Source organism: Dermochelys coriacea, chromosome 14 (genome assembly GCF_009764565.3).
Source record: "Dermochelys coriacea isolate rDerCor1 chromosome 14, rDerCor1.pri.v4, whole genome shotgun sequence".
Taxonomy (NCBI): domain Eukaryota; kingdom Metazoa; phylum Chordata; order Testudines; family Dermochelyidae; genus Dermochelys; species Dermochelys coriacea.
The window spans coordinates 34,550,827-34,574,240 of NC_050081.1; the positions used below are offsets into that span (position 1 = coordinate 34,550,827).

The following is a 23,414-nucleotide window of genomic DNA, read 5'->3' on the forward strand; positions in this document are numbered from 1 at the left end:
TATATTAGACACACCTGGATTATTCTTCAGTGGTTGATAATGTCAGATCCTTCTCATTCTCAGTATGCTGAGCTGAAGTGTCTGTCTTCTCATTATCCAGATTGCTGGGACAATCACTTCTCACTGTTCAGTCTTTGTACCTCAGGTGTTTCTGGTTGTTCTTGTAGGCTGTCATTGTCCACCTTTACTTTCTTCCCCTCACTTTCTGGAAGGCTCTTGTGCTGTGACCTGGGTCAAATAGCACCCACTGTGTAGAGGTATTTGATCTTGGTCAAGTAATTCCCATTGTATAGCACTATCGTTCAGAGGTTCCTATTGCACGCAGCTCCTGAGGTAATCTTTACGTCTTCGTGCATTCCTTCAATAAGCCACTAACATTGTCTGGCCTCATCCAACACAGCACATTTGAAATACAGAGACATGGTCAATATTTCTAGCCTCAAATACAAACGTTACATGCATATAGGTTGGATAAACACAGTCAATAGGTCTTAAGTTTTGCAATGATACCCCACATCAGCCGTCTTGCATAAAGTATATATTAGCTATGTCATATCCATATCATAAGCATATTTTCATAAAGAATATAGAGTATAATGTCACACTTCACATGTATGTTTGCTGATCTGCAAATAGTAAAGGAGCAAACGCTCATGATGATAGTGCAGAGCCAAGCAAGCTCCATGATTCTGTGTGAGATGGCAGACAGTGAGGTGAGCCAGGCAGATTTGTGGGTTTAGAAAAAAAAGGTGTAAACATTATGTATATGTTTATATATGGGATACATATAAAATTAGTGGATGGTTAACAATGCATTATAAGAAGTTGGATCCCATGGCCACAACCACCCATCTGACCTGTTTGGTACCCAGCATATGCTGCCAAACCAAAGCTTCCCAAAATACAGTGGGATATCTATTCATGGTGCACCTCACTCTGAATCTATACAAGTGCTTCTGGTGAGTACCCTGACCGCTGAGGCAGGGAGTCCAGGAGGCATGCACACAAGTGACATAGTAACCATAGTGACTCTATGCTGACATAATGAGTTAACCCACACTTAAAGTGTAGATATGGCCTTAGTATATTAAATGTTTGGGAGAGGTAACAGGAAGAGTATGAGGGTAAACTAAGATTCATTCAGGTGTTTAGGCTCTAGGCAATGGAACTGGCCTTACTGCACTTTACAGTCTCAGGAACAAAGAGGCACATAAAAAAAAGGTATCATTTATTTATTAAAATTTCTTGACTCAAGGGGGTACAACTCATGTTTTTAGAATTCTTGTGGTTGTAAAGCTATCTTGGGGTTGTAGATGTGGGTTCATTATATTTGGAAAGGCAAAACTATGAATGGGTTGAACAAAGAATTAGATCAGTCCCTCAGGATAAGTAAGTACATTGGCTATTAGCCAAGATAATCAGGGATGCAGGCCCATGCTCTGCATGTCCCTAAACCATCCTTTGACTGCCAGATGCTGGGAGTGGACAATGGGATGGTTCACTGAGTCATTGCCTGGTCTGATCATTCCCTTAGAAGCATCTGGCATTGGTCAAGACAGGATACTAGATTAGGCAGACTATTGGTCTGACCCACGATGGCAGTTCTAATTTTCTGCAAAAATTACAATAGATTTTTTTCCAGGGAGAAAGACATTATAGAAGATAGTATACTGCCTTTATTGAATATTTGAGAATCACGTTGTACACAATGGCATGCGGAAAAACACTAAGGGCTAGACTGAGAGGCAAAGTAACAGTTGCAAAAATGTGACTCAAAACAAAGTTTTGACACTAGGCCAGAAATTCAGTCAGCATGGAAGTCAGATGATCCAACAGAATAAACATCTGGGTTAGTGGTTCTGTTGTGTGGTGTGTGGTCGCTGGTGAGTCTTTGCTTCAGACTGGGGGGCTGTCTGTAAGCAAGGACTGGCCTGTCTCCCAAGATCTGTGAGAGTGATGGGTCGTCCTTCAGGATAGGTTGTAGATCCTTGATGATGCGTTGGAGAGGTTTTAGTTGGGGGCTGAAGGTGATGGCTAGTGGCGTTCTGTTATTTTCTTTGTTGGGCCTGTCCTGTAGTAGGTGACTTCACCAGCAACCACACATCACACAACAGAACCACTAACCCAGGAACTTATCCTTGCAACAAAGCCCGTTGCCAATTCTGTCCACATATCTATTCAGGGGACACCATCATAGGGCCTAATCACATCAGCCACACTATCAGAGGCTCGTTCACCTGCGCATCTACCAATGTGATATATGCCATCATGTGCCAGCAATGCCCCTCAGCCAGGTACATTGGTCAAACTGGACAGTCTCTACGTAAAAGAATGAATGGACACAAATCAGACGTCAAGAATTATAACATTCAAAAACCAGTTGGAGAACACTTCAATCTCTCTGGTCACTCGATTACAGACCTAAGAGTGGCTATCCTTCAACAAAAAAGCTTCAAAAACAAACTCCAACGAGAGACTGCTGAATTGGAATTAATTTGCAAACTGCATACAATTAACTTAGGCTTGAATAGCAACTGGGAAAGGATGAGTCATTACACAAATTAAAACTATTTCCCCATGTTATTTCTCCCCCCTACCCCACCCCCCACTGTTCCTCAGATATTCTTGTTAACTGCTGGAAATAGCCTACCTTGCTTGTCACCATGAAAGGTTTTCCTCCTTTCCCCCCCCCTGCTGCTGGTGATGGCTCATCTTAAGTGAACACTCTCCTTACAGTGTGTATGATAAAACCCATTGTTTCATGTTCTCTGTGTGTGTATATCACTCTCCCCCCTGTATTTTCCACCAAATGCATCCGATGAAGTGAGCTGTAACTCACGAAAACTTATGCTCTAATAAATTTGTTAGTCTCTAAGGTGCCACAAGTCCTCCTTTTCTCTTTGCGAATACAGACTAACACGGCTGCTACTCTGAAACCTGCTCAGAGACTCTATGCATTCAGATACAGTGATAACGGATTCTTTGTTTCTGAGGGGATATATATAAAATGTTTCGCTGAATTAAGTCTCAGGGATTATCTACACTGGCAGTTAAAGCGCTCTAACTTGCTGGCTCAGGGGTGTGAAAAATCACCTCCCTCCCCCGAGCGCAGCAAGTTTGAGCACTTTAAAGCGCTAGTGTGGACAGGCTCGGCTCCCAGTGCTCGGAGCTAATCCCATCGTTGAGGTGGATTACCAGGAGCATTGGCACCCGCGGCAGCACTTTGAACTTTGTAGTGTAGACATAGCCTCAGTAGGTTAGATCAGACAAAGAGGAGCTGCATTGACTAGGCATTGGGATACCTGTGCCTTTAAGAACCCAGCCCTGGGAAGCCGATGCTGAGAGGTGCTGTCTGTGAGAGGGGAAATTAAAAAGCCCCTTTGCCCCCCACCATTTTTGCAAACACTGGTGTCTCAGTCCCACTGGGGTAACTGTTACCCCCTGTGCCCCTGCCTGTGGCGGGTTTTGCCCTCTGACACCCTCTGCCAGCACCTCACCCCTGGGCTTAATTCCTGCTCCACACCCCAGACCTGATTTTGCCCTTTAGCCCCTCTCCTAATACTGCCTCCAGCTGCTTGACCCCCCTGATCAGTCAATTTCCACCCCCTGCTCAGACCCTGGCCACCCCCCTGCTCCCATTCGCCCCTTTGCCACTTTTTAACCCCTGTAAATAGCAGTCAGCAGATTTTTACTGCTAATAAGGGCAGGGTGAAGGGCAGTGGCCTCAGCAGACGTTTCTGAGCATGCTCAGTTCATGCGACCATACGAAAAAGCCCCTTTGCTCAAATAAAAAAGCCTCTCCCCCGCCCCCCAGCAAACTATTTTGCAAAGCACTGGTGTCTCAGTACCACTGGGGTAACTGCTACCCCTCTGCCCCTGCCTGTGCTGGGTTTTGCCCTCTGACACCCTCTGCCAGCGCCTCCCTCCTGGGTTTAACTCCGCCTCCTGCCCCCCATCCCCGATTTCGTCCTTTAGCCCCTCTCCTAATGCTGCCTCTAGCTGCTTGACCCCCCGACCAGTAAATTTCCACCCCCTGCTCAAACCCTGCCCCCCCCCTCCGCTCCGATTCGCCCCTTTGCCACTTTTTAACCCCTGTCAAAAGCCACCTGCAGAATCTTACTGGCTAATAAGGGCAGGGTGAAGGGCAGCGGCTTCAGCAGATGTACTGAGCATGCTCAGGACACAGTAAGTAGCACATTCCTATCCAGAGCAATTTACTACACCACATCGCCCGCTCCCGGTGTGTGCGGGGCCGGGGGAGCCAGCCCGCGCCGTGCAGAACAGGCCCATTGGCACGGGTGTGGGGGGGAAACATTCTCCCTTTTCTGAATCAGGAAACACCCCCCGGGCAGGGCTGGGAAAACCGGCCAGACTCCCAGTGCTGGAGCCTGACCCCACTGGCCAGAGGCTGCTGTGAAATACGAAGGGAAGCTGCCGGGATTCCTGTCCCTGTCCCCGGCTCAGAGCTCGGCTTCCCGTCTCAGCCTGTGGCTGGCAGGCGAGTGGGAAATGAGAAGACCCTGCCCTGCTCCGCCTGCTGGGGGGACAAGGAGCTCTCACCTTCTCCCACCCCCTGAAGCCTCCTGGCTGCTCTGAGCAGGGCGGGGGTGGGATTCTGTTTTCCTGGGCCACCTCCCCCATGACTAGCGGGATTGTGGCTGGGGCAGCAGGTGCTGAGTGGGGGACTCTTGTTGTTCCAGATGCCGGTGACCTTCGAGGAGGTGGCTGTGTATTTCACCCAGGGGTGGGAGGCTCTGCTGGAGCCCGCTCAGAGAGCTCTCTACAGGGATGTTATGCAGGAGAATTACGAGACAATGACTTCGCTAGGTAAGGGTTTCCTGTGTCCTCAGCTATTATAAGCTGTAAAATCTGCATTTCTGACTCTGCTCAGTTGGATTAGGAAGGAATGGGTCACAAACTGCAGTGCTTCTCAACCAGTGGCCCCTGTGGGTTTCACCAGGTTTCAGGGTGGCTGACAAGCAGGGCTGGCATTAGATTTGCTGGGGCCCAGGGCATAAAGTGGAAGCCCCACTGCATGGGGCTGGAGCTAAAGCCTGAGCAACTTAGCTTTGTGGGGCCCCATGTGGCGTGGGAACCCAGGTAATTGCCCTGCTTGCTACCCCGAATGCTGGTTTTGGCTTTTATATGCAGAAAATCAGTTGGTGTGGCAGAGGTGGGCTGTGGCGTTTTTATACCATGTTGGGGGGGCCTCAGAGAGAAAAAGTTTGAGAACCGCTGGTAGAGTCCAAAGCTCCACTGCAATGCATCCGATGAAGTGAGCTGTAGCTCACGAAAGCTTATGCTCTAATAAATTTGTTAGTCTCTAAGGTGCCACAAGTACTCCTTTTCTTTTTGCTAATACAAACTAACACGGCTGCTACTCTGAAACACAGCTCCACTGTGAGAGAGATGTTCCTTTCCATACTCCCTTCAAGGGAACAGGGGAGGCAGAAACTTAATGGACAGGCTAATTCATCCTCATCTCTCCAGCTTTCAAGGGGCCAGAAGCAGGGGATTGCCCTGCCTTGGTTATTTCTCCTTCACACACCGTTCACCGGTCCTCTTGGGACTAGCTCCATCCCTGGGGCGGGCTCTTGGTGCTGCAGGCTCAGGGGTGCTGGGACAATCTCTACAATGAGCGGCTGAGAGCCATTGAACCAAACTGTAAGCCCTGGATATAATAGAAACCACTTCAAGCCAGGGAGTGCGGCAGCTCCTCCAGCACTGCTAGATCCAGCACCAATGTGCTGGTTTGGAAATAGGCAGGTGTTTAACACCAGAGCTGCGTATGCCAGAAAGTCCCCCAGAGCTCATCTACCCTGAGAACTCCTAGTGAGGGCATGACAACAACCCTCCCCCAGATATCTGCTGCTCCCAAAGCGTCGGAGTTACCATAGTCCCATGTAGGCTCAGGTTAGAGTCAGGAAATGTTCCATGTGACAAATACTCTACCAATGCTCCATGTGCCCTGAACTTGCCTGATTTCACCCTCTGTGCAGGATTCCCCATTCCCAAACCTGACCTGATCGCCCGGCTGGAACAAGGGGAACAGCCATGGGTCCCGGGTCTCCAGGCTGGTGAGGAAAGGGAGAGTCTGAGAGGCACCTGCACAGATGAGGAGTCAGGGAAACTGAGACAGAAACATCTTGTGAGTGAAGGAAAAAGCTGGGATTCCCAAAATGTGGCATGAGCGAGAGCCCTCAGTTCTGCCCCATCTCACCCAGGTGAGGGCTGCAGTCAGCAGGTGTCAGCAGAAGGCAAATATCAATCACGGCTTCCCACCCATCCTGTTAACTATTGGGAATTTCCTCCCTGAGTTTCCTTCCCTGGGAGTGTTTGGATGGGATGTGGAGGCAAAATCCAGTGTCTCCATCTCCCCAACAGTCACTGTATAGTGTTTTCCCTCATTGCTATTCCCCTTTCTGTCCTTTCTCCCCAGCACAGGCAGTGATTCCTGTCTGGGTTCTCTCTCTCCCAGCAGGTGATAGGACAGTGAGTGAGAACAAGGAGGAGAATCAGCAGGAGGAAGGTTCTGGGAAAGTGGAATCACAGGAGATGGTTTTGAGAAGAGCTGAACGGAATATTTCCCAGTGCTTGGAACAGGGAAATGCCTGGGGAGATCGACACAGATCAGAGATGCAGCTGGGAAACTATCCCGGGAAGAAACTTAGAATCTGTTGGGTCTCTCATGGATTGATCATCAATAGAGGGATGGTTCCTGCTGGGGTTTCCCATGGGAAACTCAATTTTCCTAAACTGGGCACCCTTTTTTTATAATGTGATTCTGACCATACCTACATTTTGCACATGAAAGTGTCAACCCCCTTTGTTCTTATTACTCTGGGGTCCCTCAGAAACACAAGGAACCCCAATTTCTATGGGTCAGGTAGGTTTTCTTTATTCTTATTAGCACTGACGCATAACTTAGATCCTGTGCTTAAGATACATGTTGGAAACACATGTACCATTACAGCATTTTTGTGATTTAAAATTAATCTTTCGGCTAATGTTTCACAATATTACTCACTGGTACATCTTTGGCCATAATCTTGTGGCATCGGGTCATTCTTCGGTGTCTTACTTATGTCAGCATTTCTTAGCTCCAAGCCGTAGTATGGCTAAGGTAAAATCTTACAGGCCTCAGCCGGTAGGCCTTGCATTTCAATCCTACTTACTTAGATACCTAATGCATACCTATCCCTTCTACTAGTAATCAGTCTTATGCTTTTATAATCCTACAGTTGAATTCTATTTAACATACAATGATTATATATGACATAACTAATCATAACATCTCACAATAAATGAACGATCAACTAAATTCATTAGCTACAGGACTCTGTCCCTGGGAGAGTTTAAAAGTGCCCCCAGGGGTTCATCCCTGGTGGGAGGGACTGGGTCTACACTGTGATAAAGTGACTGAGGGTTTTCCCAGCGTGGCAGAGTCCAGAGTGTTTGTGTGCAGGGAGAGAGCCAGGCTGGGAGTGGGGTGTGACATGGACTCAAGCCCCTTCTGAAACCTCCCCCATCCCCGCTTTCGCCCTGACAGGCTGAGGAATCGCGTCCACGTTTCGCTCCAGATCGTCCCGTCTTCCAGGGTTCAGGGAAGGGAAATGGCTGTGATGGAGCCAGCTCAGTTAGGGGATTTTCAGGGAGCTGCAGGATGTGTGTGTGGGGAGGGGTAGGAAACACACAGGGCGAGGCAGAGAGGGGGACAGGATGTGATAAACCGGCTGGGGCACGTTCAATCTGGGACCTGATTTTCATGGACATCCCCCATATCTGAAAAAGTAAATAAAAAAAACAAAAAAAAAAAACAAAAAAAAACCCCAAATCAAAAACCTGGGCAGGGCTGGGAAACCTGACCAGACTCCCAGAGCTGCAGCCTGACCCACTGGCCAGAGGCTGCTGTGAAATACGAAGGGAAGCTGTCGGGATTCCTGTCCCTGTGCCCGGCTCAGAGCTCTGCTTCCGGTATCAGCCTGTGGTTGGCAGGCGTGTGGGAAATGAGAAGACTCTGCCCTGCTCTGTCTGTTGGGGGGACAAGAAGCTCTCACCTTCTCCCCACCGCTGAAGACTCCTGGCTGCTCTGATTAGAGTGAGGGAAGGATTCTGCTTTTCTGGACCTCCTCTCCTGTGACTAGTGGGATTGTGGCTGGGGCAGCAGGTGCTGAGAGGGGGACTCTTGTTGTTTCAGATGCCGGTGACCTTCGAGGAGGTGGCTGTGTATTTCACCCAGGGGCAGGGGGCTCTGCTGGACCCCACTCAGAGAGCCTTCTACAGGGACGTCATGCAGGAGAACTATGAGACGGTGACCTCGCTGGGTAAGGGATTCGGGGGCCCTGAGCTGTTAGAAGCTGTGGGGTCTGCTTGTCTGATTCTGGTCAGGTTCTTCCCTGGTCAGTTGTACTGCGGGGGGAGGGCTGCATAGTCCACAGCTCCATTGTGATTTGTGAGAGACACTTTCATCTCCATTTGTGTTTCGAGGGAACAGGAGAGTCAGAAACCTAATGGACAGGATAATTCTCTGCAGCTTTCAAGGGGCCAGAAGCAGGGTATTGCCCGGCATGTATCATTTCTCCTTCATACAGCGTTAATCTGGGACTAGCTCTATCCGTGGGGAGGGCTCTCGCTGCAGCAGGCTTGGATAGAGGCAGGAGTTTAACACCCAAGGTGTGTGTGTCAGCAAGTCCCCCAGAGCACATCTCCGTGCACCTTGACATTGCCTTATTACCTCCTCTTCACAGGATTCTCCATTCCCAAACCTGACCTGATCGCCCGGCTGGAACAAGGGAAAGAGCTGTGGGTCCTGACTCTCCAGGCAGCCGAGGAAAAGGAGAGCCCAAGAGCCACCTGCACAGGTGTGGACTCAGGGAAACTGAGATAGAAACATCCGGTGAATGAAGGAAAAATGAAAGAAATGAAGGAAAAAGCTGGGACTCCCAAAATGTGCCATAAGCGAGAGCCCTTAGTGTGGGAGATGGAGACTATCAAATGTTCTAAGGAAGAATTTGTCAATGGAAGATATCAGAGTTTGGCAGAGCATAAAGCTACCCCACGGGTCATGAGTAACGAAGTAAACAATAACATTCAAAAACCAGTTGGAGAACACTTCAATCTCTCTGGTCACTCGATCACAGACCTAAGAGTGGCTATACTTCAACAAAAAAGCTTCAAAAACAGACTCCAACGAGAGACTGCTGAATTGGAATTAATTTGCAAACTGGATACAATTAACTTAGGCTTGAATAGAGACTGGGAATGGATGAGTCATTACACAAAGTAAAACTATATCCCCATGGTATTTCTCCCTCCCACCCCACCCCCCACTGTTCCTCTGATATTCTTGTTAACTGCTGGAATTAGCCTACCTTGCTTGTCACCATGAAAGGTTTTCCTCCTTTTCCCCCCCCTGCTGCTGGTGATGGCTTATCTTAAGTGATCACTCTCCTTTACAGTGTGTATGATAAACCCATTGTTTCATGTTCTCTGTGTGTGTGTGTGTATATAAATCTCTCCTCTGCTTTTTCCACCAAATGCATCCGATGAAGTGAGCTGTAGCTCACGAAAGCTTATGCTCTAATAAATTTGTTAGTCTCTAAGGTGCCACAAGTACTCCTTTTCTTTTTGCGAAGTAAACAAGATTATAAACGTTGGGAATTTGGCTACACTACAAAGCTAATGGCATGAGAAGCAACTTCTAATTTCCAGCACAGCAGAATAATGAAACACTAAGATAAGAACATTGGATAATGAATTGTAAAAAGGATAAACAACTATCGTATATATATGACTGTATAATCAGAAATAAAATGCTTTTACCAGCAATTGTCTCAGTTGTGCTGCAAGCCAGCCTGCTAACAGCGACACCTTAGTTCTGCCCCATCTCACCCAGGTCAGGGCTGCAGTCAGCCTGTGTGGTATTATTAAGGAAAATATCAGTCACGGCTTCCCACCCATCCTGTTAGTTGTCGGGAATTTCCTCCCTAACTTTCCTTCCCTGGGAGTGTTTGGGTGGGATGTGGAGGCAGAATCCAGTGTCTCCATCTCCCCAGCAGTCACTGTGTTGTGTTTTCCCTCTTTGCTATTTCCCCCCAGCACAGGCAGTGACTCCTGTGTGTATTCTCTCACTCCCAGCACGTGATAGGACAGTGAGTGAGAACAAGGAGGAGAATCAGCAGGAGGAAGGTCCTGGAAAGTGGAACTGCAGAAGACTTTTTTCAGAAGAGTCAAAGGGAATTTTTCCCAGTATTTAGAACCAGGAAATGCCTGGGGAGATCAACACAGATCAGCGATGCAGCTGGGAAACTATCCTGGGAAGAAACTGGATGAATCCTTTCAACGTGGCGGAGGATGCAAGGATCCCAAGGAAACCACAGTCCAGCAGACAAGTCACAATGAAAAGAAACCTTACAAATGCCTTGACTGTGGGAAAAGATTTCATTTCAGTGCAAACCTTATTATTCATCAGCAAACCCACACTGGAGAGAGATCTTGCATATTCCTTGAGTGTGGGAAAAGTTTTAAGGAAAGTACAACCCTTATTAAACATGGAAGAATCCACACAGGAGAGAGATCCTATAAATGCCTTGAGTATGGGAAAAACTTCATTAAGAGCTCAGCGCTTACCAAACATCAGATAATTCACAAGGGTGAGAGCAACCCTACGAATAGCTTGACTGCAGGAGAAGATTCAATTTGACTTCACACATCAGTGATCAACACAACAGAGAGACCTTCAATGTGGGGGAAGATTCATTTGCTGCTCCCGGAGTATCAGGGATCCACAAATTCGCATAGGGAAGAAACCTCTGAGATGTTCTCAGTGTGGAAAATGCTCCAAGTGGAGCTAACACCATATTGGACATCAGAGACTCCCCCATACAGCAGGGAAATTGTCTCAGGACCCTAACTGGGCTTGCCATGGTGACAAACCCATTTCCTCGTTCCCACACACATCAGGGGCGTTTGGCTCCCAAGGACCCAGCTGCCCATCGCTGGGGTGAGGATCCAGCAGCAGCCGAGCAGCAGCTGGTCAGTGACCCTCTGGCTCTGCCTGGTCTAAGCAAACCCCAGGCAGAGGAGGAGAAGCCCCCATCAGCCCCTCCTCCCTGCTGCAGCCCTGGCTGCTGAGCTGATGGGCCAAAGGTGGGGGATGGGAGAGAGAGAAACTCCTCCAGCTGCTCCCTCTGCCTGGCTGAAGTTCCCCCCTCTCCTTTCCCCTCCCAGACGGGATCCACCTGCCATGGAGATGAGGAGGAGGACACTTGGGCCAGCACCTTCACTCTAGACCCCTGTCTCCACCGCCCATCTTCCACCAGTCCCCCGGCTGGACTCCCCCACTTACCTGGAGCTGTTCCCTGCAGGGGGAGTGTCCCTGGGGGCTGGTAACCTCCTCTCCCCAAATCACCCATGGCCCTGGGCTGTAGGAGATCAGAAGTTAAGGGACCAGGCTGATGGGTTCTGGGGAGGAAACTGGGGATTGAAGCGTTGGGGGTGGTGGAGCTGGGAAGCAGGGGGAACTGGGTGCTGGGGCTATCAAGTGTGTGGGGATTATGGGATAAGAGGCGGGGGAGAGCACAGGGGTAGCGAGGTGCTGCCTCTCCTCATTAACCCCTCTGCCCCCTCTCCCTGCACCCGCTGCATTCAGGCAGCACCACTAGGAGGGCTTGATTCCCATAGGGCCTTTTCTTGGAAGCCTGGATTTCCCACCTCTGCTACTGCAGTATCAGCCTCTGAGAGGGAAGCAATGTTGCCTAATGAATAGAGCACTGGCCTGGGACCCAGGAGACCTAAGATCTATTCCCAACTCTGTCAGCAGCTTTAGGGGTGACCTTAGACAAATCTGTGCCTGACAGAAGGGGGAATAAATGGGGAGTGATAATATCAGCCTCCAAGTGTCTGTCTAGGGCAGGAAAAGTGGTTAGGATTAGCTAGGGCATCTCCTTTGTTCCCCCACCCCTTTTTCTTGTCTAGACTGACCCTGAGCAGTTTATTCCAATCCCCCATTAGCAAAGTGATTGTTAGAGTCACTAAGTGCCCCCTTTGCAGTGAGATTGTCTCATTTACAGACATCCTCACATTCCTCTAGTTTATGGTGAAAAGCATTTAATTTTTGGTGCAGTTTCTCCCTTATACACCAGGATTCAATAGATTTTCAAAGAGCTGGAGCAGGGCTAGTAAAATAATGTGGTGTTTTACCTTCTGTGTTGTTTGAGAGGGACGGGGTGAGCCTGGGGGATTCCCTCCTCACCCATCTACCTCACGCATTTTCTTTGACAGAGCAGCCTCTGCCCAAGCCATGGAGAGTTTATCCTTTTCCCTTTCTACCCCTCCCGTTTCATGTGTGTCATTTACCACAGTGTCCTTTGCCCACCATGCTTAGGAATCACACTTTGATTTCTTTGATCCTCAATCGGGCGCCAGAGGACTCGAAAAGAAAATGTCACATTCCTGAAGGGAAGGAGTACTTGTGGCACCTTAGAGACTAACAAATTTATTTGAGCATAAGCTTTCGTGAGCTACTGCTCACTTCATCGGATACATTCGGTGGACTTGGAGAGGAAGATGATGTCTGTCTGTATCTGTACGAGTTTTTTCATGAAGTTGATAGATTTCCACTCTATACAGCTAAATTCAGTGCCTTGCATAATGACAGGTTTCAGAGTAGCAGCCGTGTTAGTCTGTATTCACAAAAAGAAAAGGAGTACTTGTGGCACCTTAGAGACTAACAAATGCATCCGATGAAGTGAGCTGTAGCTCACGAAAGCTTATGCTCAAATAAATTTGTTAGTCTCTAAGGTGCCACAAGAATTTCTGAAGGGGGAATTCAAATGAACCCCAAAGCACAGTTTGAGCTTCAATCCCAGTCTCCATCTATTGATAAAGTGGCATCTGGAGTTTTTTGCGCCAAATCCAGATCATTTCTAGACAGGAAGTTTTTGGTTAGGTTTGTCTTTTTTTCCTTTTTCTTTTATTATGATGATGCTAAAACTTTTGTCAATAACACAGCCAAATAATGCGGTGGTGCTGAGTAAAGAAGGTTTGGCCTGTTCAGAAGGAAATGGGTAAAATTGTTCTCCAGATTTTGAGTCTTAAGATTCTCTGGGATTTCACTTCATGAATGGGAAAGTGGTTTGTAGCCCACCCTGGTTTGTGGGTTTTTCTCTTTTTGATGAAGGCTGTTCTGTCACGTATTTTGACACTAAATTAGTTTGACAGGATGTAGCTCAGATTTCTTGGGGACTTCAAAAGACAAATGGTCATTTGACAAAACAGTCCTTTCTGATTTTCTCTTCATATTTCCCTGGCCTTTGTCATGAGATTTTCTTGTTCTTTGAACAATGAAAATGATCAACATCTATCTGCAAAAACTCTTTAGGACGAGTGCTGGATATGCATTCCGAGAGTCAGAGATAGAAATGGGGAAGGAAGTGACAGCCTGATCCCTGCAGACATGTGAGATACAGTCAGGATGGGGAGAGGGAGGGTGGTTGGCCAGGGCCATGAAAGGGCACTCTTTGCTCTTGTGAGGCTGAGAACTGTGAACTCACTGCACAAGTCCCAGAGAGAGGAAATGTCCTACGAGTGCTGGGTGAAGTCATCCTTGAACTCTAAAGTGCTACAAATTAAGCCCCAAAAGGACTGATGTGGAGAGGGGTCAGTGTCTCCCCATTACTGAGAGGAGGAGGGAGGGCAAATGCCTCTCTCATGGATTGTGAGTGGTTTTTCTACTAGCTTTAACTTGTTCCTCTTTCCCTGGGGACCATGTGTGGCCGGAGCAGCAATGTGCTGGGCTGTGGGTGAAATGCACCATGCTGAGCTGGGCATTGGATTTTCGGGGTGTGGGGAATTCAGCTTTTATTTCTTGCTTTGAAAAGAACAAAGTAGAATTTAGTTTCTCAAACTCCCAATGTCCCTTTTCTTGAATAATGTGGGTGAGCGGGAATGGGCTTTAATGGACTCACTTAAATGCTGTCTGGCTGTCACCTATTGACGCAGCTGGGGAAAAGGCTGGTATCATTCTGGGGTGTAGTAACATGAGTGTTTTATGTCAGTTGCAGGAGGTCATTGTCCCGCTCTGCTTGGTCCTGGGGAGGCCTCAGCTGGAGTCCTGTGTCCAGTTCTGGGCACCACACTTTAGGAAAGAGGAGGACAAATTGGATCAAGCCCCCTGGAGGGCAAAAGAAAATGACCAAAGATTTAGAAAACCCAACCTGTGGAGGAAGATTTAAAAAAGTGGGTCTATTAGTCTTGAGAAAAGCAGACTGGCAATGGTCTGCAGCCTTGCTAAGGGTTCTTATAGAGACTGGGGATCAGTTGTGCTCTGTGGCCACTGAAGGGAGGATGAGAAGTAAAAAGTGTTAAACTGCAGCAAGGGAGATTTAGGTTAGAGATTAGGAAAACTTTCTAATCATGCAGGTATTTAAGCTCTGGAATAGCTTCAAAGGGAGCTTGTGGAATCCCCAGCATGGGAGGTGGGTGGGTTGTTTCTTTTCTTTTTTAAGCCCCTGGGAGGTGTTATTTCACCATCCCTGAGCTCCTCACACTGCAGGTTCTGACTGTGATGTTTCCTCCAGATGTCCCAGACTGTGAATCTCCTTGTTCCCCCCCTCCCCCCCCAGCCTCAGCATGAGGGAGACGTGCTTCTGCTGAACTGGGTGTCAGTTCACCCTGCCTGTCACCTCCAGACTTTTAGCTCCTCATACAAACTCCACAGGGCTTTGCCAGTCCTTACTTTGCCTTGCAGGTTCACACTAGACATAACCTTTTCCTCCAGCTCCTCTGACGTGTCCTTATGTAGTGTCCAGCCCCTCTCCACTGGACACTCAGAAATTCCCAGGTAAGCTGTCCCCAAAGGGACAATACAAGTTTGTTTGATTCAATTGAGGGTCAGTGCCAATATAACATCACTGCACTGAGATATAGTTTTAGTGAAAACAAACAGGACTTTATCAACAAAGCAATAAGACCAACAGGTTACACATACAAACACCAGGTATATCGGGATTGAGACAGTCTGAGTTTAACTTTAACAAGTAAAATCCGTGGCTAAAGCATTCTCCCAGGGTCACCAGCCATCATCGCTGGGATCCCCCTTTTCATGAATGCAAAACATGCTCTCCTGTTTGCTTCCTGAAGGATTGCAGGGTGCGGTTCTTGTTCCCCAGGTATAGTCCAGTAAACCGCTCAAGTGCTCTCTCCCCCACTTCCCTGTATTTGTTCTCCAATGTGCTCTTTCTGTTGGTCTATATGCCAGTGGCTCTCAAACTTTCCCAACCATCGTATCCCTTTCAGGAGTCTGATTTGTCTTGTCTACCCCCAAGTTTCACCTCACTGAAAAACTACTTGCTTACCAAATAAGACAAAAATACAAAAGTGTCACAGCATTGCTGAAAAATTGCTTCCTTTCTCATTTGTACCATATAATTTTATAAAAAGAAATCAATTGGAATATAAATATTGTACTTACATTTCAGTGTATGGTCTATAGAGCGGTATAAACAAGTCATTGTATTAAATTTTAGTTTGTCCTGACTTTGATAGTGCTTTTTATGTAGCCTGTTGTAAAATGAGGCAAATATCTAGATGAGTTGATGTCCCCTTGGAAGACCTCTGTGTACCCCAGGTGTACACGTACCCCTGTTTGAGAACCACTGCTGTATAGAAACAGGACTTCAATTGTTTCAGAGTAGCAGCCGTGTTAGTCTGTATTCGCAAAAAGAAAAGGAGTACTTGTGGCACCTTAGAGACTAACAAATTTATTAGAGCATAAGCTTTCGTGAGCTACAGCTCACTTCATCGGATGCATTTGGTGGAAAAAACAGAGGAGAGATTTATATACACACACAGAGAGAACATGAAACAATGGATTTATCATACACACTGTAAGGAGAGTGATCACTTAAGATAAGCCATCACCAGCAGCAGGGGGGGGAAAGGAGGAAAACCTTTCATGGTGACAAGCAAGGTAGGCTAATTCCAGCAGTTAACAAGAATATCAGAGGAACAGTGGGGGGTGGGGTGGAAGGGAGAAATACCATGGGGAAACAGTTTTACTTTGTGTAAAGAAAAGGAGTACCCGTGGCACCTTAGAGACTAACAAATTTATTAGAGCATAAGCTTTCGTGAGCTACAGCTCACTTCATCCCCATGGTATTTCTCCCTCCCACCCCACCCCCCACTGTTCCTCCGATATTCTTAAAAAGAAAAGGAGTACTTGTGGCACCTTAGAGACTAACAAATTTATTAGAGCATAAGCTTTCGTGAGCTACAGCTCACTTCATCGGATGCATTTGGTGGAAAAAACAGAGGAGAGATTTATATACACACACACAGAGAACATGAAACAATGGGTTTATCATACACACTGTAAGGAGAGTGATCACTTAAGATAAGCCATCACCAACAGCAGGGGGGGGGAAGGAGGAAAACCTTTCATGGTGACAAGCAGGTAGGCTAATTCCAGCAGTTAACAAGAATATCAGAAAAGGAGTACTTGTGGCACCTTAGAGACTAACAAATTTATTAGAGCATAAGCTTTCGTGAGCTACAGCTCACTTCATCGGATGCATTTGGTGGAAAAAACAGAGTAGAGATTTATATACACACACACAGAGAACATGAAACAATGGGTTTATCATACACACTGTAAGGAGAGTGATCACTTAAGATAAGCCATCACCAACAGCAGGGGGGGGAAGGAGGAAAACCTTTCATGGTGACAAGCAGGTAGGTTGATGAAAGGTTTTCCTCCTTCCCCCCCCTGCTGTTGGTGATGGCTTATCTTAAGTGATCACTCTCCTTACAGTGTGTATGATAAACCCATTGTTTCATGTTCTCTGTGTGTGTGTATATAAATCTCTACTCTGTTTTTTCCACCAAATGCATCCGATGAAGTGAGCTGTAGCTCACGAAAGCTTATGCTCTAATAAATTTGTTAGTCTCTAAGGTGCCACAAGTACTCCTTTTCTTTTTGAGAATACAGACTAACACGGCTGCTACTCTGAAACCTAAGAATATCAGAGGAACAGTGGGGGGTGGGGTGGGAGGGAGAAATACCATGGGGAAATAGTTTTACTTTGTGTAATGACTCATCCATTCCCAGTCTCTATTCAAGCCTAAGTTAATTGTATCCAGTTTGCAAATTAATTCCAATTCAGCAGTCTCTCGTTGGAGTCTGTTTTTGAAGCTTTTTTGTTGAAGTATAGCCACTCTTAGGTCTGTGATCGAGTGACCAGAGAGATTGAAGTGTTCTCCAACTGGTTTTTGAATGTTATAAACTCATTCAATTGTGTTGTGTTCATTACAGTGCTTCATCTACCTATGAATTGTGCGAGAGAGATGAAAAGAAATCCCTTTGTTTGGCAAAACCGGTTTGTCAACCCCGACTGGATTCAGACTTTAAAACAGTTTCTGGTATATAATCGTAGTTCCTTAAAGACCATCTACCCACACTTCTTGCAGTGATTATGAGGAACAGTGCAACATAAGCCTTTAGTAGCGACTTCCCATGACCCATTCTGGATAAATACTGTGAAAGCAATGCATGAGAGTGGGGAGTGTGTCAGGCCTGATAGGTATTGCCCTCATAGAACAATGCACCCTTTTCTGCTCAACACTGGAGCTCTTAGTGTCATACCCATGGACAGCGGGTAACCCCCCCCTTTCGGGGAGCCTAGCACCCTGGCTCCACTGCTTCTGCCAGAGGCGCTGCCTCTGGCAGCCCCCCTCACCCGCCAGAGCCCTGAGAGCCCCCCCCCCCCCACAGCTGGAGGACGGGACCCAGCACCCGCCTGACCCCAGGCCAACCCAAGCACCAGCCCAAGCCGCTTGCCCAAGCCACCCCAAGGAGGACACAGCGAGCAGTGGGAACCTCCAGGGCTGTGGAGGTGGAGTGGGCAAGAGGCAAGGAGGGACTCACAAGGCAGCACCTGGGTGGCAGAGATCTCAGGGAAGGGGTGAAGCAGGGAGGAGAAGAAGCAGAATGCACGTGGGACCACCACAGCCCAGGCGTCTGGTGGTGGCTGTGCCAGGGGAGGCTAAGCCTGCTGCCCATGCTCAGACCAGAGCTGCTAATTCTTCAGCTTTTCAGACTCTTCTAGGGATTGGTGGGGAAAATGTTTCATCTGCAATGGAAATCCCCTCTGGCTGGCATTTCCCATTAGGGTTGACAGGTGTCTGGTTTTCGACCGGAACACCCAGTTGAAAAAGGACTCTGCCCGCTACGGTCAGCTCTGCCAACCAAGCCAGTAAAAGTCCGGTCAGCAGTGCTGCAGGGCTATGGCAGGCTGCTCCCTACCTGTCCTGGCACTGCGCTGTGCCTTGGAAGGGGGCCAGCAGGTCCGGCTCCCAGGTGTGTGTGTGTGAGGGGGAGCATGAGGGTCTGTGCACTGCCCCTGCCCTGAGCACCAGCTCCTCACTCCCAGTGGCCAGGAGCAGTGGCCAATGGGAGCTGGGGGGGCTGTGCCCCCCCACTTAGGAGCCAAATCTGCTGACCACTTCTGGGGTGCAGCGCGGAGCCAGGATACGATGAGGGGGAAATAGGGGACAATCCTGAATGGGCAGAGCACCAGTCCCTGACCCAGAGCAACAGGAGCTTCGTTGCCGACATCCAGTTGCCCGACGGGGAGCTGCAGTCAGTGCCCACACGGGGGAACCAGCTGGGAGATGGGCAGAGGGGATCCTTGGGAGGGGGGCAGACATGAAGGCATTTAAATAGAGCCCAGGGTGGGTTCATGTGGACCAACAAGTCACTGGCAGAACCCAGGGGCAAAGCTCTGACAGCTCCATGACCCGAGCCAGGGGAGCAGAGCTGGTAGCTCCGGCCCAGGGCTGGTAGCCAGGGAGCCTGGTGTGGAGACAAGAGACCAGCTCTGACCAACTGCTCCCTGTGCCCGTCTGTTACCAGAGCGAGTCACACACACAGTGTCCCCGGCTCCCGTCACCCCGGGATCCTCTGGAACAACCTGGAGTCTCCATAGAAACTCCCCTCGCCCCGGGATTTGCACGTCTCCTTTCTGTCCCCACATTGATCCTGTGGCTTCTGGGCAGGGTGCCTACATAGGGCTGGGAGAAGCTGCAGGAGCCCAGGGGAGGTGGGTCCCCAGGGGGCAGGGTCTGGGGCAGGCAGCTGCCTTTGATGGGTTTATCGCTAGGACCCAGGAGCGGCTGGGAGCGATCGCGGGGCTCAGGCCCGGCCGCAGGAAGTGACTCGCAGCCGCTGCGGCGACTCTGGCTCCCGGCGAGATCCCCGAGCCCCGGCGGCTGGTGCTGGGAGCCCGGAGCCCTGGCTGCAGCCGGGAGAGGGGAATCTCCAGCCGGGCCCTTCCCGCGGCTCCCCGGGAGCCTCCCCCAGGGCCGAGCCCCCAGCCCGGCCAGGGCCCCCTTCCCGGCCCGGCCCCTGCCCCTGCCCCGGGGGGGCCCCGCTCGGAAGGAAGGTAAGAGAGACCCGCCGGGCTGCCGGGGGAGGAGGGAAGAGGTGCAGGGGTATGTGTGGGCAGGCGGGGGGAACGGGATGGGGGGGATAGGAGGCCGGTGATGGCGATGGCGATGCAGGGTGGGATGGGGGGCAGTGGTTGCTTGCACTGAAGGGAAGATGGGGCCATGCAGGGGAATCGGGAGGACCTATGGGCTGAAAGGGAAGAGGCTGAAATAGAGGGAAGAGGTGGGAGGGGGCACCGCGAGGGAAAGGGGGGGATGTGAGGAGACTGCCTGGGGAAGGGAGAGACAGAGGCAGGGAGAAGGCAGAGGGATGGGGAGAGATTCAAAGGCAGCGTCTCCGCCCCACGAGACGATGAGGGGCTGCCCTGCCCAGCAGGCAGTGGGGATTTTTTTTTTCTCCTGAAACTAGTCAAACAAGTATTTGGAGCGATCAGGGGACTAACCCCTCAGGGCTCAGAAGCTAGAAGGCAAATTTCCAAGCCTCTCCCCCCCCCCCGCCCATTTATGATTTTAAGACAAAGCCGTGATGTTGGGAGGTCTGTCTCCTGAGTGTTGGGGGCTGCCCAGGGCCCTGGTCTGATTTCCGGGCAGGATTCAGATCTCAGCCACACCGGAGTCAGACCGGAGTCACTGCTGGCTCTGGCAGAGGGTGGGTGTGGATGGGCCAATAGGATCCGCCTCTGCCTGCCTGGCCCTGAGGGCTGCAGGGGCGGGATCGGGAGGCTCAGGCATTAGCTGTTGCCACCAGAGGGCTCCGGTTCTGGCTATGGGAGAGGAGGAGGCGGGGTGTGTGTGTGTGTGTGTGTGTGTCCGTCCGTGCTCCTGTTATTACAGCCCTGGAGTGTGTGTGTCCGTCCCTGCTCCTGTTATTACAGCCCTGGAGTGTGTGTGTCCGTCCCTGCTCCTGTTATTACAGCCCTGGAGTTGAGCTGTCTGGGTCAGAAGCTGCTGCCTCCTCCATTTTGACCTGGGAGCCCAGAATGAGACGCTGCTTCTTATCCAGCAGGGTCTGAGCCTGGGAGAGACCTTCATCAAAGCCCTTTCCCTGCCCACCCCCGTGGGAACTTTCTCGGCGGCTGGACCCAGCCCCAGGGGCAGCCTCGGGCTCTGCTAACAGCCCCTGAGCTGGAGCCGGCAGGTGAGGAGAGAGACCCTGGGGGACAGGGCTGGGGTCGGGCAGGAAAGCGACTCTGCGCAAAGGGCCCCCCTTTCAGGGACGTGCTGGTGAGTTTGTACCGGAGGGGGAGGGGCTCCACCTGTGCCTGCAGGTGCCAGCAGGGCCAGTGCAAGGATATTTTGCACCCTAGGCGAAACTTCCACCTTGCGGAGGCTGTTGCCGCCCTAGGCTCGTGCCGCCCGGCTCCCCCCACCCCAGCGGCGCCCGGTTCCTGCTGCTCTCGGCCGGCAGGGGCGGGGCCCCAGCTGAGCCCGGCCCCTTGCGTCTCCTCCGCAGCGGCGGCGCCCCCCGCCCGCGTCCCCCCGGCCGCAGCGGCCGGGGAGCCTGAGGGGAGGAGCGGCCCCCGGGCAAGCGGGAGAGCCTCCGAGGTGAAGAGGCTGCTGGCCCTGGCACAGCGGCCCGAGCACTAGAGGCTGACAGGGACCTGCCCCTAAGCAATAGTGTAAAACAAAATTTTGGGGCACCGCTTTTTAGCGCCCCCAAATCTTGGTGCTCGAGGGAGCCGCCTAGTTCGCCTAGTGGTTACACCGGCCCTGGGTCCCAGAGCTGTTGCCCTCACACAGCCAGGTGCAAACCGATCCGTCTACTGAAGAGCAAATGCCCATGTAAATGGGGCAGAATCAGTTCTCCCAGATAGGGGGAAGGGGAGAGAGGGATGGTGATAGAAACGGAGAGTGACCAGACTGAAAGGGGCAGTAGGAGCAGTAAGTGGGGAGGGAGGTCCTCAGGTCCCAGCCCTGCCCGGATCCATTCCCTGCACCCCCTGGGCAGACTGACTCTCCTGGGAACAAGAAGCGGAGCTGGGAGAGGAAAAGCCACGTCCTGTCTCTCTTGACTCACTGGGCTGCTCGGAGGGTGGGGGGATGTGCTACCTTTGGGGACAGTGTCAGGGGGAATCCCTCAAACTGGCTCCTTTGATTCTGCTCTTTTTCTAGCATTCGGCTCAGGAATGCTCTTACTGAGAGAGTTTAAAAGTGCCCAGGTGGGTTTAGTTCTGCTGGGAGGGGCCTGGCCTGAGGAGTAATAAACTAACCGGGTGTCTTCCCAGCATGGCAGAGTCCAGAGGGTCTGTCTGCAGGGAGAGACTCCTGAGGGCATTCTGCACCAAGAAATTAAACGTTTTGTGCACAGTATTTTAAAATTCTGCAATTTTTTGGGGTCAAATAAATGGGGAAGCTCCAGCATGGGCATTAGGAGCACAGGCCACTGGCTGCACAGAGGTGGGAGATCACTGTGCAGCTCCCCGCTTCCAGGACACGGACTCAGTGGTGAGGCTGCACCCAACCCTGACACAGTGCAAGGACTGGGCCTGCCCCAGAAACACCCCAGAGCCCTGCCCCCCATGCCAGGTGCACCAAGTGTGGGCAGGCAGGCTCAGCAAGGCAGGATCCCAGTGTGGAGGGTCTTGGTGTTGGAGGAATCCAGGTGTGGTTTGAGAGGGTCCTGTGTGGAACAATCTGGGTGGCTCAGTGGGGGATCCATTTGGGGGGGGGATCTGGGTGCACAGGGCCTTGTTTGGGGGTTATGGGTGGAACGGTAATGGGACTCCGCAGGGGGGTCCAGGTGAAGGTGGTTAGGTTCAGCAGGGTGTGGTCTGGGTGTGGGTGGGGGATAGATCTCGGCAAGGAGGTCTGAGTGTGTGGGGGGTATAGAGCTCAACCACGGGTCTGGGTGTGGGAGGCTTAATGGGGGCATCCAGATTCTGGGGAGTGGGGCTCAGTGGGGTTGCAATCCAGGTGCATCTAGTTGGGGGTCAGTAGGATGGAGATCTGGGTGGGGGTTGCTCCTTGGGGTGGTCAAAATGCAGGAGGAGTGGAGCTTGTCGGGCGGGGGGGTTGGGTGCGGAGGTGGGCGAGGCTCAGTGGAAGAGTCTGGCTGTGAGGGGGTCTGGATGCATGGGGGTTGGGCGGATGGGGGAGCAGCTCCCTGTACAGTCATCCCTCCCCCTGCAGCTGAGGAGCGATGGGTGCAGGAAGCGTGGGTGGGAGGGTGAGTTTGCAGAACTTCCTACATCAGGGGAGAAATCTGGGGGTGCATCTGACATGGCCTAGGTGCGGTGCTGGGGAATAGGAAGTCCTGTCTTCCCCAGCCCAGTCGGGACTAGCAGCTAAGCCCAACCCAGGGTAGGAGCCACCCTACCCGCCCCACAGTGATTTACCTCTCTGCCAGCTACCCTGTGTACCAGAAACATACTGCTGGGGAGGGTCACATGACTGCTTTTGTGGCTTCCCTTTGCTTCCCCATGAGAAAGTAATTTTTCTGCGGGGAAACAAATAAATATGTGGGGGACATAAATTCTGTGCATGCGCAGTTGCACAGAATTCCCCCAGGAGTAAGGGAGAAAGCCTGTGGGGGAATTGGGGTTTGAAATAGACTCAAGTCCTTTCTGTAACCTTCCCTCTCATCCTGATAGGCTGGAGAATCACATCCAGGTTTCAGTCCAGATCGGCCCGTATTCCCACGGGAGAGTGAAGGGAAATGGCTGTGTTGGAGCCAGATCAGGTAGGGGATTTTTCAGGGAGCTGAAGGGAGGGTTGTTGTGGAGGGGGAGGGCAGGAAACACACAGTGTGAGGCAGGCAGGGAGGGGACAGGATGTGATAAACCTGCTGGGACAGGTTCACCTTGGGCCTGATTTCCCAAACAGGCTCATTGTGCGGGTGGGGACACCCCCCCATTTCTGAACCAGGAAACACCCCCCTGGGCAGGGCTGGGAAAACTGATCAGAGCCCCAGTGCGGGACCCTGAACCCATAAGCCAGAGGCTACAATGAAATACAAAGGGAAGCTGTCAGGA

The 23,414-nt window shown here is 50.7% G+C and overlaps 8 protein-coding genes across 20 annotated transcripts in view; 4 read left to right on the forward strand and 4 right to left on the reverse strand.

The window, feature by feature from the left end:
• Positions 1–23,414, forward strand: part of LOC119843336 (butyrophilin subfamily 1 member A1-like) — a 1,931,986-nt gene that overhangs the window by 1,366,347 nt on the left and 542,225 nt on the right. The gene's annotated exons all lie outside the window — the stretch shown is intronic.
• The window catches only part of LOC119843287 (zinc finger protein 850-like), a 1,467,609-nt gene that overhangs the window by 775,604 nt on the left and 668,591 nt on the right, over positions 1–23,414 (reverse strand). The window lies entirely within an intron of this gene.
• The window catches only part of LOC119843274 (zinc finger protein 850-like), a 1,382,451-nt gene that overhangs the window by 477,810 nt on the left and 881,227 nt on the right, over positions 1–23,414 (forward strand). For 2 of the 7 annotated variants that reach the window (XM_043496623.1, XM_043496611.1), the window contains exon 2: positions 7,550–7,637. In XM_043496623.1, coding sequence (XP_043352558.1) covers positions 7,550–7,637 — 88 coding nt within the window. Of the gene's footprint in view, positions 1–4,703; positions 4,745–7,144; positions 7,148–7,549; positions 7,638–8,245; positions 8,325–19,707; positions 20,582–20,673; positions 21,041–23,033; positions 23,123–23,414 lie in introns of those variants that run through there. The other 5 variants (XM_043496620.1, XM_043496616.1, XM_043496615.1 and 2 more) reach the window with 5 other exon arrangements.
• LOC119843356 (zinc finger protein RFP-like) overlaps positions 1–23,414 on the reverse strand; it is a 1,128,717-nt gene that overhangs the window by 460,614 nt on the left and 644,689 nt on the right. The window lies entirely within an intron of this gene.
• LOC119843308 (butyrophilin subfamily 1 member A1-like) overlaps positions 1–23,414 on the reverse strand; it is a 910,188-nt gene that overhangs the window by 441,852 nt on the left and 444,922 nt on the right. The gene's annotated exons all lie outside the window — the stretch shown is intronic.
• The window catches only part of LOC119843334 (E3 ubiquitin-protein ligase TRIM39-like), a 707,078-nt gene that overhangs the window by 341,915 nt on the left and 341,749 nt on the right, over positions 1–23,414 (reverse strand).
• LOC119843309 (butyrophilin subfamily 1 member A1-like) overlaps positions 1–23,414 on the forward strand; it is an 845,206-nt gene that overhangs the window by 286,075 nt on the left and 535,717 nt on the right. The gene's annotated exons all lie outside the window — the stretch shown is intronic.
• Positions 1–23,414, forward strand: part of LOC119843327 (E3 ubiquitin-protein ligase TRIM11-like) — a 790,215-nt gene that overhangs the window by 196,917 nt on the left and 569,884 nt on the right.